The sequence below is a fragment of the Mesoplodon mirus genome (genome assembly GCF_964341445.2).
Source record: "Mesoplodon mirus genome assembly, chromosome: X".
Taxonomy (NCBI): domain Eukaryota; kingdom Metazoa; phylum Chordata; class Mammalia; order Artiodactyla; family Ziphiidae; genus Mesoplodon; species Mesoplodon mirus.
The window spans coordinates 38,131,455-38,151,691 of record NC_138981.1 but is presented as its reverse complement, the minus strand read 5'-3'; the positions used below and the strand labels follow the sequence as shown (position 1 = coordinate 38,151,691).

Below are 20,237 nucleotides of genomic sequence, written 5' to 3'. Positions count from 1 at the left end.
GATTGGCAATTTGGGCTGAGCCCAGCTGGGTGATTCTTCCAGGCTCTGCTGGGCTCACTCATGCATCTGTGGTCAGCTCCTGGGTTGGCTGGGGCCTGGCTTCTCTCTGCTGCTTGTGGTCTCATACTTGATCATGGGCTTGCTCAACTGGGGCTGGACAGGATTCCAAGAGAGCCAGTAAAAGCCTAGGCCTGCAGCTGGCACTGTGTCATTTCCACTGCATTCTGTAGGCCACAGCAAGTCACAAGGCCAGCCCAGATCCCAAGTAAAGAAGTAGACCCCACTCCTTGAAGGAACTGCTGCAAAGTCACACTGCAAGGGACCTGGCTGCAGGGAGGAGAATAACTGTAAGGAAACTAATATGTGATTGTTAACACCACAGGGAGTAACGGAAACAGTATGGATTGCTATAGAAAAGTAAAGGTGTTTAATAAAAGCAAAACAGGGAACAACGAGATTGTGTGTCTTTGTAAAAAAAAAAAAAATGACGTTTTCCTTCCCAAAAGGTTCCCAAACGATGCCCACAAACATGCCTCCACCTCGTAAACTACCTCAGCGCTCCTGGGCGGCCTCCATCCCTACCATCCTCACTCACAGTGCCTTGAATATTTTACTGCTGCCCTCTCCAACGCCAGGCCTCGTGCCCGGCCTAGCAGGTAGTTACCTTTGTTCTCCGCTTGAGAGATTCCTTGGATCCGTCATCATGAGACGACACCTTCAAAGAATTATTCAACAAGAAACGGTATGTGAGTACCTGCTGAATTCCAAAGTGGTGATTGTCAAAGCAGGTGCTAAGTTGCTTCCTAGAGTAGGATCTGAACTGAAGTGCTGTTCCCTTACCTCCTTTAACCAGCCTGTTAGAATTATGTTTTGCCCTCCACCCTAGCATTAAAAATGGATCCACTATTTTCTTTTCCATTCTTACATTAACAAATTCCTTCACTTATAATTTGCCATACTGTGGCGATCATGGACCTGGAGATAGGTCCCCACGATACCATAGAACAAGTGCATCCAGGATCTGACTTGGTAGAGAATAGCATGTGAGTAACTCCTTGCCCTCTGGAATGCTTCTGCAGGCAGGCTGAATCCGAATCTGTGATCATAAAATTATTCACGATCACAAGGATGAAAGCTACTTTTTAAGTACATGAGCAATTGGGGATTTCCATGGCGGTCCAGTGGCTAAGACGTGCTTCCAATGCACAGGGCCTGCGTTCGATCCCTAGTCAGGGAACTAGATCCTACATGCCGCAACTAAGATCTGGCACAGCCAGAATAAATAAATAAATAAATATTTTTAAAATACACATGAGCAACTGAATTGATTTAAAATTCTTATAGAAAAAGACTTCTATCCTGTGGTGATACCCTTAGGAGACAGTTCAGAGTTGAGAGCACGAGTTCTGTAGTCAGGCTACCCCAGTTTGTAGCCAGGTCATGCCACTGGCTGGTACGAGCTTCGGCACATTTCTTCACCTTTTTGATAATAGTAGATAGTAGTATCTACCTAACTCACAACAGTTGTGGGAATTTGAGGTAACTTCATATAAAACCTTTACATAATGTTTTGGTATTCAGTTACATATTATTTATAATAATTATTATTGATATTTATGTTAATGAGGTAGTCAGAATGGTGAATGTTTAAAATAGCCTCTCCACAGATGGTGCCAAGCTATTTTGCAACCTTTATATTCAAATTTGAAAGAAAGAAAAGTTTTAACATAAGTTGAAATAAATTAGCATTCAAAAGTAATCATCAGACCTGTGATCTAGCCTCACCTCTGCCACCTAAAAGCCATGTAAGCTTTCAGCCCTTTGAACCTCATTTTGCTTATCTGCATAATCAGCATATTAGGCTAGAGCAGAGGTCAGTAAACTATGGGCCTCGAGGCCAAGTCCTGCCCTCCACCTGTTTTTGTAAAGTTTCATCGGAACACAGCCACACGCCTTCAATTGCATATCGTCTGTGGGTGGTTGCAGCAGAGACCATAGAACCTAAAATATTTACCAACCCCTGGATCAGCATATCGTCCCAGTCCAGATCTAACATTTTGTAACTGAACTCTTTATTCTTTTTTCCTACTGGATCTTTTTTTAAAAACTTACTGTGGACGATTTTAAGCATATACAAAAGTAGAGAGAATCGTATAATAAACCTTTCTGTTCTCATCACCCACCTTCAACAGTGAACTCACACTAATGTTGTTTCATCTATAACTCCTCCTCCCAGATTGTTTGACAGCAAATTCCTGACATCATTTCATCCATAGTTTCTTTATCATCAGATTTCTAATTGGTGTCCAGATTTCCCAAGTTGTCACAGGTTTTACCATCTGAATCAAAATCCATACATGTTCTTAAGTCCTTTCTAAACAATAGGTTCCCCCTCCATTTCTCATTAGATAATGTATTTGTTGAAGAAGCCATATCATTTGTCCTGTGGAGTTTCTCACAGTCTGGATCTTGCTGATCGCATCCCTTTGGAATCATCTAACATGTTCTTTTGATCTCCATATTTCTGTAATATTGATCAACCCTGTGGATCTGACTACTGAATTCAGGCTCAAGTTGGTTGTGGTTTTGATAGGTGGTATTATGTTCTTCCATCAAGAGACACATAATGTCTGATTGCCTCTCTTTGCCATATGGTTAGCAATTGCTGGTGCCCAGTGCCTAGATACCTTTTTGTGGAACAGGTATCAACTTAGTTGTTTTCCTTTTAAACATTTCTCTAGTTACCATTTTCATTTTCCCTTTGACTTACGTATTATTTCACGTGTTAATTTGATGCATGCTTCTTGTTTTTCAGCTACAGCTGATAAATTCCAATGAACCCGGAGTGATCATGTTTAAGACTGATGCGCTGAAATGCAGAGTAGCCCTTAGTCCCAAAACCAACCAAACACTTCAGCTAAAAGTGACACCCGAAAATGCAGGACAGTGGAAACCTGATGAACTTCAAGTTTTAGAGAAATTCTTTGAAACAAGAGTATGTGTTTCTTGATGCATAATTTTAATACAGTCAGTGAAACAGAGGAGTCAAGGTAGAATGAAGAGTAACTTAACTTGCTTTATTTATCCTTGTAGGTTGCAGGACCGCCATTTAAAGCCAATACATTAATAGCTTTCACCAAGCTGTTAGGAGCTCCTACACACATCCTCAGGGACTGTGTGCATATTATGAAGCTAGAGTTGGTAAGTTACAGTGACACACAGACTTTTCTAGCCAGGTCGGTCTGAGGAGGTTGGAGTTGATGGGAACAGTATATGTTGGTTTTCACCCATTTATGTTATGTACTTCATTTTTCTCTTGCATTCTTAATTTTTAACTTAAATTTTATTTGTCTTTGGGTAGGTAACACAATCCTCTTATATCTTTTGAATTTAGAACGAGGTGATACAGTGGGAAATTTAGCATCCATCCCTATCCAGCCATCTAGTCCTCCTCCCCACAAGCAGTCTAAGTTATCAGTGGCTTCTCTCTTATAAAAAGATGCATTTAATATACTCTTCCTACTCCCAGATCATGAAATAATCCTCCCCTGCTTTCTCCTAATACTGTTATGGAATCATTTTGTAAACTACTTATATATTTGATCCATTTAAAATATACCTTGTGGTCAAACGGTGAGGTATGGGTCCAATTTTTTCAGATGCCCCCAACTGCCCTAAACCATTTATTGAAAAATCTATCCTCTCTGGTGAGATTTTTTTTTTAACATCTTTATTGGAGTATAATTGCTTTACAATGGTGTGTTAGTTTCTGCTTTATAACAAAGTGAATCAGTTATACATATACATATGTTCCCATATCTCTTCCCTCTTGCGTCTCCCTCCCTCCCACCCTTCCTATCCCACCCCTCCAGTCGGTCACAGAGCACCGAGCTGATCTCCCTGTGCTGTGCGGCTGCTTCCCACTAGCTGTCTACCTTACGTTTGGTAGTATAGATGTCCATGCCACTCTCTCACTTTCTCACAGCTTACCCTTCCCCCTCCCCATATCCTCAAGTCCATTCTCTAGTAGGTGTGTGTCTTTATTCCCGTCTTACTCCTAGGTTTTTCATGACTTTTTTTTTCTTAGATTCCATATATATGTTAGCATACGGTATTTGTCTTTCTCTTTCTGACTTACTTCACTCTGTATGACAGACTCTAGATCCATCCACCTCACTACAAATAACTCAATTTCGTTTCTTTTTATGGCTCAGTAATATTCCATTGTATATATGTGCCACATCTTCTTTATCCATTCATCCGATGATGGACACTTAGGTTGCTTCCATCTCCTGGCTCTTGTAAATAGAGCTGCAATGAATATTTTGGTACATGACTCTTCTTGAATTATGGTTTTCTCAGGGTATATGCCCAGTAGTGGGATTGCTGGGTCATATGGTAGTTCTATTTGTAGCTTTTTCAGGAAGCTCCATACTGTTCTCCATAGTGGCTGTACCAATTCACATCCCACCAGCAGTGCAGGAGTGTTCCCTTTTCTCCACACCCTCTCCAGCATTTATTGTTTCTAGATTTTTGGATGATGACCATTCTGACTGGTGTGAGATGATATCTCATTGGAGCTTTGATTTGCATTTCTCTAATGATTAATGACGTTCAGGATTCTTTCATGTGTTTGCTGGCAATCTGTATATCTTCTTGGCAGAAATGTCTAAGTCTTCTGCCCATTTTTCGATTGGGTTGTCTGTTTTTTTGTTATTGAGCTGCATGAGCTGCCTGTAAATTTTGGAGATTAATCCTTTGTCAGTTGCTTCATTTGCAAATATTTTCTCCCATTCTGAGGGTTGTCTTTTGGTCTTGTTTATGGTTTCCTTTGCTGTGCAAAAGCTTTGAAGTTTCATTGGGTCCCATTTGTTTATTTTTGTTTTTATTTCCATTTCTCTAGGAGGTGGGTCAAAAAGGATCTTGCTGTGATTTATGTCATAGAGTGTTCTGCCTATGTTTTCCTCTAAGAGTTTGATAGTTTCTGGCCTTACATTTAGGTTTTTAATCCATTTTGAGCTTATTTTTGTGTATGGTGTTAGGGAGTGTTCTAATCTCATACTTTTACATGTACCTGTCCAGTTTTCCCAGCACCACTTACTGAAGAGGCTGTCCTTTCTCCACTGTACATTCCTGCCTCCTTTCTCAAAGATAAGGTGACCATATGTGCATGGGTTTATCTCTGGGCTTTCTATCCTGTTCCATTGATCTATCTTTCTGTTTTTGTGTCAGTACCATACTGTCTTGATTACTGTAGCTTTGTAGTATAGTCTGAAATCAGGGAGACTGATCCCTCCAGCTCCGTTTTTCGTTCTCAAGATTGCTTTGGCTATTTGGGGTCTTTTGTGTTTCCATACAAATTGTGAATTTTTTTGTTCTAGTTCTGTGAAAAATGCCAGTGGTAGTTTGATAGGACTGCACTGAATCTGTAGATGGCTTTGGGTAGTAGAGTCATTTTCACAATGTTGATTCTTCCAATCCAAGAACATGGTATATCTCTCCATCTCTTTGTATCATCTTTAATTTCTTTCATCAGTGTCTTATAATTTTCTGCATACAGGTCTTTTGTCTCCTTAGGTAGGTTTATTCCTAGATATTTTATTCTTTTTGTTGCAGTGGTAAATGGGAGTGTTTCCTTAATTTCACTTTCAGATTTTTCATCATTAGTGTATAGGAATGCCAGAGATTTCTGTGCATTAATTTTGTATCCTGCTACTTTACCAAATTCATTGATTAGCTCTAGTAGTTTTCTGGTAGCATCTTTAGGATTCTCTATGTATAGTATCATGTCATCTGCAAACAGTGACAGCTTTACTTCTTTTCCAATTTGGACTCCTTTTATTTCCTTTTCTTCTCTGATTGCTGTGGCTAAAACTTCCAAAACTATGTTGAATAAGAGTGGTGAGAGTGGGCAACCTTGTCTTGTTCCTGATCTTAGTGGAAATGGTTTCAGTTTTTCACCATTGAGGACGATGTTGGCTGTGGGCTTGTCATGTATGGCCTTTATTATGTTGAGGAAAGTTCCCTCTATGCCTACTTTCTGCAGGGTTTTTATCATAAATGGGTGTTGAATTTTGTCGAAAGCTTTCTCTGCATCTATTGAGATGATCATGGTTTTTCTCCTTCAATTTGTTAATATGGTGTATCACTTTGATTGATTTGCATATATTGAAGAATCCTTGCATTCCTGGAATAAACCCCACTCGATCATGGTGTATGATCCTTTTAATGTGCCGTTGGATTCTGTTTGCTAGTGTTTTGTTGAGGATTTTTGCATCTGTATTCATCAGTGATAGAGGCCTGTAGTTTTCTTTGTTTGTGACATCCTTTTCTGGTTTTGGTATCAGGGTGATTCTATGAGGGTGGCCTCATAGAATGAGTTTGGGAGTGTTCCTCCCTCTGCTGTATTTTGGAAGAGTTTGAGAAGGATAGGTGTTAGCTCTTCTCTAAATGTTTGATAGAATTCGCCTGTGAAGCCATCTGGTCCTGGGCTTTTGTTTGTTGGAAGATTTTTAATCACAGTTTCAATTTCAGTGCTTGTGATTGGTCTGTTCATATTTTCTATTTATTCCTCATACAGTCTTGGCAAGTTGTGCATTTCTAAGAATTTGTCCATTTCTTCCAGGTTGTCCATTTTATTGGCATAGAGTTGCTTGTAGTCATCTCTCATGATCCTTTGTATTTCTGCAGTGTCAGTTGTTACTTCTCCTTTTTCATTTCTAATTCTATTGATTTGAGTCTTCTCCCTTTTTTTCTTGAGGAGTCTGGCTAATGATTTATCAATTTTGTTTATCTTCTCAAAGAACCAGCTTTTAGTTTTATTGGTCTTTGCTATCGTTTCCTCCATTTCTTTTTCATTTATTTCTGGTCTGATCTTTATGATTTCTTTCCTTCTGCTAACTTTGGGGCTTTTTTGTTCTTCTTTCTCTAATTGCTTTAGGTGCAAGGCTGGGTTGTTTATTCGAGATGTTTCCTGTTGCTTAAGGTAGGATTGTATTGCTGTAAACTTCCCTCTTAGAACTGCTTTTGCTGCATCCCATAGGTTTTGGGTCGTCGTGTCTCCATTGTCATTTGTTTCTAGGTATTTTTTAATTTCCTCTTTGATTTCTTCAGGGATTACTTCGTTACTAAGTAATGTATTGTTTAGCCTCCATGTGTTTGTATTTTTTACAGATCTTTTCCTGTAATTGATATCTAGTCTCATAGCGTTGTGGCCAGAAAGGATAGTTGATACAATTTCAATTTTCTTTTTTTTTTTTTTTAAGAAAACAGAAATATTTATAATACATTTCAGAAAATCTTTAACAACAGTTAAAAAACGATTTTAAAGAAAAGAAGTTTGACTCCTTAAAGGGCCACGCTCCAATTATGCTGACCATCACTTAACTGGAACAGTTGCTTTGCATCAATCCTGGATATATGTTGCCCTACAGAATAGCTGACTTTACTAAGTTGCCTGAAACAGATTTTAAACGGTGCTACATACAAATAATAAGCTATCATATGAGGTTCAAACTATATAAGATGGCAACAGATTACACAGTTGAATCACTAGGGTGATGTAAAATAATTGTTCTAAAATGCACTATCACCATGAAGCAACATCTTCCTACCATGTGCCCAGCACTGTGCTAGGGGCTGGATTATTAAGCATTAATTTGAAAAATCGCTTTCTCTTTTAAGATTGTGAAGGTAACCCCAAACTCTTATTCATACTTTTAAAGGTTAAATGACATTTTACACGCACAACACAGCCATTACATAACAGGCATAGAATACTTTTTACGACTTGGATAGTTCTTTTTTCTTTTTTTAAGTGCACTAGCAACTGTATTTTCAAATGCTATCGAATTCTTAAGGGTCTGAAAACCTACATGTAAGAATGGAGTGTCTCATCCACTCACTTGTTTTGTGTAATAAGTGTTTGAACACAGGCATGCCATTTCGGAGTTCACAGCGAGGCTAAGCTGTACTTCAGCATTTTCGTAGCAAGCAAAAACAATTTCAGCAACGGTCCTCATTTCCCCTGGTAATTTTTTTTTTTTCTTTTCATGGCGAGTTACTAAATGCTCGATACTAGAGTCAAAAAGAAACCTGACATCTGCGGAGGTGTTGAGGGGGTGTTAATAGTTCTAGTTAGATGTTTAGGGAGCGTTGAGGACAAGATTTTAAAACAGCAAATACAGGGAGAAGGGGGAAATGGTGGTTTCGGATGACTCTCTCCTCCCTCCACTTTCTCTCTTCACCAATCCGTATGCCCCCCAGTTTAGAGGCGGGTTCAGCGAGATCAGGCTGCAGGAAACCGGGAGACTCCTCGGCAGTGCCGCCCTGGCCTCGTGATGTAATTGTTATTGCTTACTCGGAGCCTGAACCGCCGAGAGCTGCCCAAGAAGTGGCAGCCCAGTGCCTTCTGCCTTGTCTTGTAGGGTCAGATTCTTCCCGGGGATGGTGTAGATTCGAGAACTGACTCCGCTGGAGACTTCGCAGTGACAAAGCAGCTGAAGATAAACCCTGCTCCCGGGTCCTCCGCCGTCCGAGGAGCTGAATGGGGCGCTCCTCAGGTCTCCTTCCCAGTTTTCCTCTCGGACTCACTCTGCATTTATCCCTGGCTGCCTCCTACGTGCTGGGCGTGGGGTCAAAGTGACCCGCAGTTAGTGCCCGTGCCCCCCAAGATCAAAGCAAGACACACAGATTACAAGGTGGTGCAAGTTGGGGGTGGGCGAGAAGGAGCCAAGGGGACACGTGTCGTGGGCGAAATGGGAGGAGGGGGACACCTAGGGTGCCGGCACCCAGGAGGGGACCTGGGGAGTCCCGGCCCCCAGTCGGTGCCCCCAGCACGAGCCTTTGGCCTGTGTCTCGAGATCGGTTCCCCCCGGGCCCCGGGAGGAGCTGTACAGGCGCCTTCGGCCGTGGCGGCGGCTGGACAGAGCTGGGAGCTGCGGGGGACAGCGCAGGCACGTGGAGCACCTACCTCTCCCCACCGCCGCGGTCCTCCCGCCGCCTCGGGGCCCCGCAGTCCCTGCCCGGCCGGCCGGAGGGTGGTCAAGAAGGAAAACCAGCCAACCGAGGGGGCCCCTCAGCTCCCGCGAGCCTCCGGGACCCGGGTGCCTTCCTCCCGCCCTGGTGACAATGGGAAGGAAGGGGAAGAAGGCTCAATTTTCTTAAATTTACCAAGGCTTGATTTGTGACCCAAGATATGATCTATCCTGGAGAATGTTCCATGAGCACTTGAGAAAAATGTGTATTCTGTTGTTTTTGGATGGAATGTCCTATAAATATCAATTGAGTCCATCTTGTTTAATGTATCATTTAAAGCTTGTGTTTCCTTATTTATTTTCATTTTGGATGATCTGTCCATTGGTGAAAGTGGGGTGTTAAAGTCCCCTACTATGAATGTGTTACTGTCGATTTCCCCTTTTATGGCTGTTAGTATTTGCCTTATGTATTGAGGTGCTCCTGTGTTGGGTGCATAAAAATTTACAATTGTTATATCTTCTTCATGGATCAATCCCTTGATCATTATGTAGTGTCCTTCTTTGTCTCTTGTAATAGTCTTTATTTTAAAGTCTATTTTGTCTGATATGAGAATTGCTACTCCAGCTTTCTTTTGGTTTCCATTTGCATGGAATATCTTTTTCCATCCCCTCACTTTCAGTCTGTATGTGCCCCTAGGTCTGAAGTGGGTCTCTTGTAGACAGCATATATATGGGTCTTGTTTTTGTATCCATTTAGCCAGTCTGTGTCTTTTGGTGGGAGCATTTAGTCCAATTTACATTTAAGGTAATTATCGATATGTATGTTCCTATTCTCATTTTCTTAATTGTTTGGGGTTTGTTATTGTAGGTCTTTTCCTTCTGTTGTGTTTCTTGCCTAGAGAAGTTCCTTTAGCATTTGTTGTAAAGCTGGTTTGGTGGTGCTGAACTCTCTCAGCTTTTGCTTGTCTGTAAAGGTTTTAATTTCTCCATCAAATCTGAATGAGATCCTTGCTGGGTGGAGTAATCTTGGTTGTAGGTTTTTCTCCTTCATCACTTTAAATTATGTCCTGCCAGTCCCTTCTGGCTTGCAGAGTTTCTGCTGAAAGATCAGCTGTTAACCTTATGGGGATTCCCTTGTGTGTTATTTGTTGTTTTTCCCTTGCTGCTTTTAATATGTTTTCTTTGCATTTAATTTTTGACAGTTTGATTAATATGTGTCTTGGTGTATTTCTCCTTGGATTTATCCTGTATGGGACTCTCTGTGCCTCCTGGACTTGATTAACTATTTCCTTTCCCATATTAGGGAAGTTTTCAACTATAATCTCTTCAAATATTTTCTCAGTCCCTTTCTTTTTCTCTTCTTCTTCTGGAACCCCTATAATTCGAATGTTGGTGCATTTAATGTTGTCCCAGAGGTGTCTGAGACTGTCCTCTGTTCTTTTCATTCTTTTTTCTTTATTCTGCTCTGCCGTAGTTACTTCCACTCTTTTATCTTCCAGGTCGCTTTTCCGTTCTTCTGCCTCAGTTATTCTGCTATTGATCCCTTCTAGAGTATTTTTAATTTCATTTATTGTGTTGTTCATCGTTGCTTGTTTCCTCTTTAGTTCTTCTAGGTCCTTGTTAACTGTTTCTTGCATTTTGTCTATTCTATTTCCAAGATTTTGGATCATCTTTACTATCATTATTCTGAATTCTTTTTCAGGTAGACTGCCTATTTCCTCTTCATTTGTTAGGTCTGGTGGGTTTTCATCTTGCTCCTTCATCTGCTGTGTGTTTTTCTGTCTTCTCATTTTGCTTATCTTACTGTGTTTGGGGTCTCCTTTTTGCAGGCTGTAGGTTCGTAGTTCCCGTTGTTTTTGGTGTCTGTCCCCAGTGGCTAAAGTTGTTTCAGTGGGTTGTGTAGGCTTCTTGGTGGAGGGGTCTAGTGCCTGTGTTCTGGTGGATGAGGCAGGATCTTGTCTTTCTGGTGGGCAGGTCCACGTCTGGTGGTATGTTTTGCGGTGTCTGTGGCCTTATTATGATTTTAGGCAGCCTCTCTGCTAATGGGTGGGGTTGTGTTCCTGTCTTGCTAGTTGTGTGGCATAGGGTGTCCAGCACTGTAGTTTGCTGGTCGTTGAGTGAAGCTGGGTGTTGGTGTTGAGATGGGGAGATCTCTGAGAGATTTTTTTTTTTGTGGTACGCGGGCCTCTCACTGTTGTGGCCTGTCCTGTTGCGGAGCACAGGCTCCGGACGCGCAGGCTCAGTGGCCATGGCTCACGGGCCCAGCCGCTCCGCGGCATGTGGGATCCTCCCAGACCGGGGCACGAACCCATGTCCCCTGCATCGGCAGGCGGACTCTCAACCACTGCGCCACCAGGGAAGCCCTGTGGGAGATTTTTGCCGTTTGATATTATGTGGAGCTGGGAGGTCTCTTGTGGACCAGTGTCCTGAAGGTGGCTCTCCCACATCAGAGGCACAGTGCTGACTCCTGCCTGCAGCACCAAGAGCCTTTCATCCACACGGCTCAGAATAAAAGGGAGAAAAAATAGAAAGAAAGAGGATAAAATAAAATAAAGATAAAATAAAGTTATTAAAATAAAAAATAATTATTAAGAAAAAAAAATTTAAGTAAAAAAAAAAAAAAACGGACGGACAGAACCTTAGGACAAATGGTGAAAGCAAAGCTATACAGACAGGGCTTCCCTGGTGGCGCAGTGATTGAGAGTCCACCTGCTGATCTAGGGGACACAGGTTCGTGCCCCGGTCTGGGAAGATCCCTCATGCCGCGGAGCGGCTGGGCCCGTGAGCCATGGCCGCTGAGCCTGCACATCCGGAGCCTGTGCTCCGCGACGGGAGAGGCCACAATAGTGAGAGGCCCGCGTACTGCAGGAAAAAAAAAAAGCTATACAGACAAAATCTCACACAGAAGCATACACATACACACTGACAAAAAGAGGAAAAGGGGAAAAAATAATAAATCTTGCTCTCAAGGTCCACCTCCTCAATTTGGGATGATTCATTGTCTATTCATGTATTCCACCGATGCAGGGTACATCAAGTTGATTGTGGAGATTTATTCCGCTGCTCCTGAGGCCGCTGGGAGAGATTTCCTTTTCTCTTCTTTGTTCGCACAGCTCCCGGGGCTCAGCTTTGGATTTGGCCCCGCCTCTGCGTGTAGGTCGCCTGAGGGCGTCTGTTCTTCTCTCAGACAGGACAGGGTTAAAGGAGCAGCTGATTTGGGGGCTCTGGCTCACTCAGGCCGGGGGGAGGGGGTACGGATGTGGGGCGAGCCTGTGGCGGCAGAGACCGGCGTGATGTTGCACCAGCCTGAGGCGCGCCGTGCGTTCTCCCGGGGAAGTTGTCCCTGGATCCCAGGACCCCGGCAGTGGCGGGCTGCACAGGCTCCCCGGAACAGAGGTGTGGATAGTGACCTGTGCTCGCATACAGGCCTCTTGGCGGCGGCAGCAGCCCCAGCGTCCCACGCCCGTCTCTGGAGCTCCTTTAAGCAGCGCTCTTAATCCCCTCTCCTCGCGCACCAGGAAACAGAGGGAAGAAAAAGTCTCTTGCCTCTTCGGCAAGTCCAGACTTTTCCCCGGACTCCCTCGTGGCTAGCCGTGGTGTACTAACCCCTGCAGGCTGTGTTCACGCCGCCAGTCCTCTCCCTGCGGTCCGACTGAAGCCCGAGCCTCAGCTCCCAGCCCCGCCCCCTCCGGCGGGTCAGCAGACAAGCCCCTCGGGCTGGTGAGTGCCGGTCGGCACCGATCCTCTGTGCGGGAATCTCTCCGCTTTGCCCTCCGCACCCCTGTTGCTGTGCTCTCCTCCAGGGCTCCGAAGCTTCCCCCCTCCACCACCCGCAGTCTCCACCCGCGAAGGGGCTTCCTAGTGTGTGGAAACCTTTCCTCCTTCACGGCTCCCTCCCACTGGTGCAGGTCCCGTCCCTATCCTTTTGTCTCTGTTTATTCTTTTTTTCTTTTGCCCTACCCGGGTACGTGGGGAGTTTCTTGCCTTTCTGAGGTCTTCTGCCAGCGTTCAGTGGGTGTTCTGTAGGAGTTGTTCCACGTGTAGCTGTATTTCTGATGCATCTGTGGGGAGGAAGGTGATCTCCACGTCTTACTCTTCCGCCATCTTCCCCCTCTCTCCCTCTGGGGAGATTTTTAAATGCCTCTTCTTTCCTATGAAAGTATACAATTATATACCTGGAATCCAGATGGCAGCTAATTTTATTTTTCCAATCTTGCAGTAGTCCTTTCGTTTTCATGTTTCTAGCATTGCTTTGGGTAATTCCAAATACCTCACTCCTTTTTTCAGTTGGTGTTTTATTATTAATATTGGGACGGCAGTGTTCCTTTGCTCGTAGTCTCAGCATTTGGCTTCTGCTCTGATAGGCTATAGGAAACATTATTTATGTTAAAAAAATCCATTTGAGTTTTTAAAGGAGTAAATATTTATGTCATTAAAAAAGCTCCAGTAGATATAATTTAAAATTATTAATGCAGTTTGACTAGTTTGTTTTAGGGAAGGAGTTGGAAATGAGACTGAAAAGTCTAGATTGGCACCAGTTAAGCGCCTTGAATGCCGGTGTTGGTCCTTGGCGGTTGGAGTGGGCCAGCATGGATCACTGCATGTCACTGAGCATTTGTGAGCTAGATTAGAACCATGCTCTAAGACATTTGTCTGGCAGTGGTGTAAGGATGGATTGGGAGAGGCAGCCAGTGGAAGGGACCATTAGGGGGGCTACGGGAGAAGTAACGGAACCCTGAGCTCAGTGGCATCAGTGAAAATAGAGAGGAGGGAAGAGATGTCAGAGACACCGAGGAAAGAGAACCCGCAGGCCTTGGGAATTAATGAAGTGGGAGGGAAGGAAGGTGAACATATATAAATCCAGAGCTGACTCTTCAGTTAGGAACTTCACATGTATATTTCCTTTGAGAAAAGGGAGGTTATCGACTTTACGATCTACTGATAATTGAGTATAAAATTCCATCTAACCTTTCAGGCTCCTACACTAGAATATAATTTTAAATGTTCATAGGACTTTATCATAATTTTTTTTCTTTTCAAAACAGTTTCCTGACCAGGCAACACAGCTAAAATGGAACGTTCAGTTTTGCCTGACGATCCCTCCCAGTGCACCGCCAATTGCCCCTCCTGGGACACCTGCTGTGGTGCTGAAATCCAAAATGCTATTTTTTGTAAGTACCACCTGGCGTGCACATGTGTGTGTGTGTGTATATGGGTGCAGGTGCGCAGAGCTTCTGAGGGAGAAGCCATTTGAGGATAACAGAGCGTCTTTTGGATAACTACAGAAATTACCTGTTGCTGCCAAATATAGGCCCAGATCCCTTAATTGTCAGTTTAGACCTCACATAATCTTGGTTCCTTTAGTAAGGAATGTATTGAACTAGGTAATTGTGTGACACAGTTGCATCTTAATCATAATATTGAGTCGTTTGTCACTTTTCTTGTTCTGTTTAATTTTCTTTTACTTGTATCTTAATCTGACCGAGTAAATGATAGTACTTTTGATACATTTACATAAATATTTTGTTTTCTTACTGTGTTTTTATTCTCTTTTGTTTGTGTTGTGTCTGCAGCTTCAGCTAACTCAGAAAACATCGGTCCCTCCCCAAGAACCTGTTAGTATTATAGTTCCAATCATTTATGACATGGCTTCAGGTACCACCCAGCAGGCAGACATTCCCAGACAGCAGAACTCTTCTGTTGCTGCTCCCATGATGGTCAGCAACATTCTGAAGAGGTTTGCAGAGATGAACCCACCACGACAAGGTACATAACAAGTAGATGATATTTTATTGCATATATGTTATAAACGTTCTTTTGAGCGATCCCCCTTCTCCCCTCTGCTCCCTCCTTACCCACCTTGCCCCCCAGTCCTAGTAGTAGAGCTCTGGTTGCCGTGGCCCTCTTAATGTCTGCCTGTCGCTTTCTTCCTTTCTCACTGGTTCTTCAGTTTTGTCCATGTCTCTGCTGCCTGGACTTTATTTTTGTTAGTGATTTACTATTGGGACTGACCCAGTTGCTAATGCCAGAAGCTTGTATTTATAGCACACGTTGCCACAAAGCCCTAGGTTAGGATGATAGAATTTTCCATGGCTGTGAATTCCTGCCCCACCATCGATACCTGCCACTCTGTACATCACCAAGTTGAAATGCATGTTGGTTTCTCTTATTTCATGGTTCAGTCATGAATAGAATAATATCACTCAAACTTCTGTATCTTCTAAATGTTTTGTGAAGAATAAAAGCTGATACAAATGGCATCACTGCTTTTTGGGCTTCTTATATAAGTGTCAGGCGGGTGCAAGTGAACCTTTTCACCAAGTGCACAATGAAGCTCTCAAACTGAACATTTTCGAAGAGACCAGAATGATTCTGGTAGATAAACAAGGTCCCTTCAATACCGGAGTAGCCTATGCTTAACACAGAACTTCTGGCAGTGCTAAATTTTTTATTATAAAACATAAAGCTCAGCAAAGAGAACTTCTCTTCCATTCTGCTTATGTCTAACATTAAGGAAATTAAATTAAATTTTGCTTATTTCTAATATTAAGGAAGTCCTCTGTATCTTTCTGTTTAGAATAGTATGATAACAGAATTAGTTTTTTAAATGAGGGAAAGTTGTTCTCTGAAACATTTTTTAGGTACCACAGTGTCAAAATTTTACTAGACACAGGAATCATGGGAGAAATTATATTTTCAGCTGTTTGTTGCCCCATATTGTATACATAGACAAGTTCTCACCTACGTATAGTTTATAAGGAACGCACTGGGCAGTAGAAAAGGGTGTGCTTCTTTTGTTGTAATGCTTCTTCCACTTCTTACAATTTTCTGCTTTCATCCTTTGACTTCTCTTCTTTCAGCTCAAAATAGGTCCTTCAGAATCTAAGTTTAAAGCTGTCAGCATTTTCCAAGTAGCAGTTCACTGTAACTTTGATAATAAACACCATTCCTTCGCAAGCAGATGACTATCATTATTATGTCTCATGGAATTTAAAATTTAAAGGAAAGAATGTTTGATCCTGTTGGCATCGAGCAAGTTTTTCTCCCTATCAATAACGAAAATGTGTTTTTTAAAAAAGAAAAAGTTGTAACTTCTTTTATTTAAGAAATTGTTGCGATATTTTGGAAGTATATTTCTTTTTTTCTTTTATTTGACCTTAGACTGGTTAAACCTTTGGATTTTTCTTTCTGTACCTTAATTTTCCAGTAGTTGGAGAGAAGGTTGCAGTGACTTGTGCAGGATCACTGCACATCCTGCCCTTTGCCGGAAGGCCATTATTCAATTGAGGTCTTCACTTCCCTCGCTCTCAGCCACTGTAGCGTTAGGCCATGCTCTAGGGAAAGGACCCAGTTTGGGGTTTCTAATATTTACAACTGGTTTTGGTTTATTGTATTGAAATATTTGAGATCTATGTGTGTGTGTGTGTGTGTGTGTACACACACACACACACAATAAGTAAGAGGCAGAGTATTTCGTTCTTTGAGCAAATGGGAAATTGAGAGGATGAATCATTAACCTCCCCCCAACCACCCCCCCCCATACACACGCACACAAACAAATCTTGTTTTCGGATTGTTGGTGTGCTGTACTTTAGCCTCCCTCCCCTCCTCCCAAACTCATCACTTCCTCCCCGGTGAAGGAGGAATCATTTTATTTTTGTATTAATTGATGTTAACGTTGAACTCCAGAAGTTGATCAATTCCTGGAAATTTGAGGGAAACTCCAATAGATATCATAGACCTGCACTGTCCAGTATAACTGCCACTCTTCACGTGTGGCTATTTAAATTTATTTAAAATCAAATAAAATGTAAAATTCAGTTCCTCAGTCACACTGGCTATATTACAAGTATTCAGTAGCCACAGCACACATATAGAATATTTCTGTCATCACAGAAGGTTCTATTAGTGCTGTCGTAGACATTTTTATCTGGCCTTTAATGCAACATCAGAAGGACACCATTGATGTTAACTAATATATAAATATAAAATTAGATCTTTCATTAGATTCAAGAAAAGGTCGTCAGGAACCTTGAAGTCCAACTTCAAAGGCTTATCCAATGCTCCAGTGTTTCTGTAGAGAAACCCTAGGCATATTGTCTTAAATTCAGATCTAACTGGGAGTTGCCCAAAATGTCTTCATGATGAAAAAACAAAACTCAAACCAAGTATCATCTGATACTTAACACCAAAGCTTAATCCCCTATAATCTGTACAGTTAAAATCTAGTCTTCTGTTTTGGTCTTTAAAGTTCTTGCTAATTTTAGATTTAGTTACCCCTACCCCCACCGGTGTGTTAACATCATCTTTCCTGTATTGCGAATAGCTAATGACCATTTTTCTCTGTTGCAGGTGAATGCACAATATTTGCAGCTGTTCGTGATTTAATGGCTAATCTTACACTGCCCCCTGGTGGGCGTCCATAGACACTATTGTTTTTAAACCAGGAAGGCTGACAAAAGAGACAAAACAACAAAAAAAAAATCTGAATTCAGCCTTCAGTTTAAAAAAGCAAAAGGACTTTTTTGACTTTAAGAGCTGAATATTCTAAAGTGGCAAAAATTTTCAGGGTGCACTTCTTTCATCAAAAAGACCATCAATCTTTTGTATAGTGAACTTGTATAGTGTGTTTAAATGGGACACATTTCAAACTAGGTAATACGTCAGTGTCCGTTTGCCAGTAATAGATTTAATATTCTGTTTTATACTATAAAGTATGGAAATGCCAAACTTGTTTATTTAATTGTTTTCTTATGTTTTGGGTGTAATAGTCCTTTTTTGGTTTTTGTTTTGTTTTTTAAGGCAGGTCTGTCATTTTTGAATACTGTAAAACTGTGATAAACTTTATATTGAAGCTGTATTTTAATATGACCGCTTTGAATCCTTACATGAGATGTTCTGGGAGTTGTTATAAACACATCCCAAAGAAGCAATATTTAATAAAACTAGGTTAAAAAAAGTGACCCTCACTTGTGTGTATATCAGCTCTGTAGACTTCTCAGGGCCTCCCTTCATCTTTAACCTGGTGGGGCCAGTAATTAATTTCTAATAATACATGTCTGAAATTTGACCAAAACATCTTCTTTGTTTCAAGGTTCATTTATTTTCTTTAAACATTCCTAATTTGACTGGTGGTTAACATTTAGGACCTTCGTTGTCTTTCAGTGTAGGATTTGGGTAAAAAAGAAAGAACCCAATCTTTGAGAACAGACAGTGAGTAGTTCATACTGATCAAGGATCCCAAATACTGCAGTCATTCTCTGTTGAGGATGTGGGAACTTTTCTGTTAGGCAAATTTAGTTTACAGGATACTTCTGCATATAGCATTAATTAGGAAACCAAGAACTTGAATGCTCTACCATTGCATGAAATTTCTGTGACGTTTCTTTATCTTGATTAACTTCTCCCCCTTGCCTTCCCCACCAGAATTGGGGTGGTTCTAAACAATCCCAGTTTAATTTATTGTCAACAAAATGATAAAATGTTTTACCTGGAAGAAACCTGGTGCAGTGCACTCACTTGGAAGAATCCAAGACCCAGGGTCTGCCCAGGGTCAAATGGAGTTTCTGTTTGGAGCACTGTGCTGTCTCTCCCAGTCAGTCGGGAACTTTTTTAAGCTTCAAAGAACATGATCCAAAGCAAAGGTCTTCTGGAGACTTGATGTTATTTGGGAAAGTTTTTTAAATGGTAATACCATGCTGAGTTATCTGATCACTGTAATACTGGTTCTCCATGAAATTTTAGATGCTTTATCTAATTCTACTTTAAGATGATTTAATTGAGCTTCTGTGACTATCAACTGCCAAATTCTAGTTTCAAGCATCTCGTTGCAGTTAATATCTGTTCTCAACTTTGCTTGATTCTCCATTCATTTCTGGTCAGAATTGAGGCCTTCTTTGCCTTTCTTCTATGTCTTATTTCTGCCTTCATCTCCTGCTTCTCACCCAACTCTGCCACTATGCAGGAGCAGGTGACTAAACTTTTATCCTTCCCTTAACTTACCTTTTATCCTTCAGTTTTTGGTTCACCTTACAATGGTAATCACATCAGTTTGGCAGTCTGAGATGTCTTTATCAAGGGTCAGCCCTTTCCTATTTGGAGCTGAATCCTTTCTTTCATGTAGAAATCTACATGTATATACAAGAAATGTATTTTTATCTGCAGGATAATATTGTCTCAAATAATTTGATTAATAGAGTTAAATTTTCAGGCATTTTCCCTTTTAAGTGTGGTTTTGAAATATTAATTGCATTTTTAAACATGATGCATTCAGTGGATACTTTGTTCCTTATTATAAGTCATCTCTGAATGCATTGTGCAAATCAAAAGATAGGATTCAGTGAACAGAATTTGCTTTTGATGCTTATGAAGAGAAAACCCATGGATGTAAATTTTGATATCACGCTTGATACTTGGAATTGGTGCATACTTTATTACAGCTTGAAAACACTTAGCATTTGAATCCTAGGTTTCATCACAAACTATGTCTTCTGCCTCTTTTGTTAACCGAGTTCAATCAAAGGGACTGGATGCCCATAGGGATTTTGCCTAATAGGTGGTTTGGGTCTTCAGTGTGTTTCAATGTGACTTTAGAAATTTCAGTAATAAATAAAATTTATACAAGTTTCAGAGAACTACCAACTCTCTAGTTAATTTTCATGAAGATGTTTTGGCTAGTAGTCTGGTTTAATATTAGCTTAACCTTGAAGAAATTGGTCCTGATTTGCCACATTCTTTTTTCCATCTGCTGAAATGAGGACTCTGCGCTTCCAATGCAGGGAGCCGAGGGTTCAGTCCCTGGTCGGGGAACTAAGATCCCATGTGCCACGGTGCGGCCAAAAGATAAAAAAACAGAATGTATTAGAAGTATTTTCAGAATTAGAGAGGAAGAAAGCAAAAACTTTAACAGAACATGTCAAGTTATTAATAACAGGAGCACTGAACTTTGTTTGAAAACTAACACTGAGTGAGTTAAGTGCAAGCATAAACTAAAATATACATGATTTTGAATTTAAACACCACTAATAACTTTACTATGTTGTAGTTAACACAGTAACCTGTTCAGCGACGGGATACTAAATAGTCTGTTAGTCATTTTTTGGATCATGGTTAATTTGATAACGTCAAGAAATATAATTTTGCTACTCTAAATCTGGGTCCAATTTCAACATAAAAAAAGATATTTCCTGGGGCTTCCCTGGTGGCGCAGTGGTTGAGAGTCCGCCTGCCAGTGCAGGGGATGCGGTTTCATGCCCCGGTCCG

At 41.4% G+C, this 20,237-nt stretch overlaps 1 protein-coding gene across 3 annotated transcripts in view; it reads left to right on the top strand.

Annotated features, from left to right (window-relative positions):
* The window catches only part of MED14 (mediator complex subunit 14), a 75,672-nt gene extending 56,114 nt beyond the window's left edge, over positions 1 to 19,558 (top strand). For 2 of the 3 annotated variants that reach the window (XM_082609531.1, XM_082609532.1), the window contains 6 exons: positions 507 to 742; positions 2,816 to 2,995; positions 3,094 to 3,201; positions 14,021 to 14,146; positions 14,549 to 14,741; positions 17,328 to 19,558. In XM_082609531.1, coding sequence (XP_082465657.1) covers positions 507 to 742; positions 2,816 to 2,995; positions 3,094 to 3,201; positions 14,021 to 14,146; positions 14,549 to 14,741; positions 17,328 to 17,401 — 917 coding nt within the window. In that variant the 3' untranslated portion in view covers positions 17,402 to 19,558. Of the gene's footprint in view, positions 1 to 506; positions 743 to 2,815; positions 2,996 to 3,093; positions 3,202 to 8,426; positions 8,562 to 14,020; positions 14,147 to 14,548; positions 14,742 to 17,327 lie in introns of all 3 variants that reach the window. The other variant, XM_082609530.1, reaches the window with a different exon arrangement.
* The last annotated feature ends 679 nt before the right edge of the window (positions 19,559 to 20,237 follow it).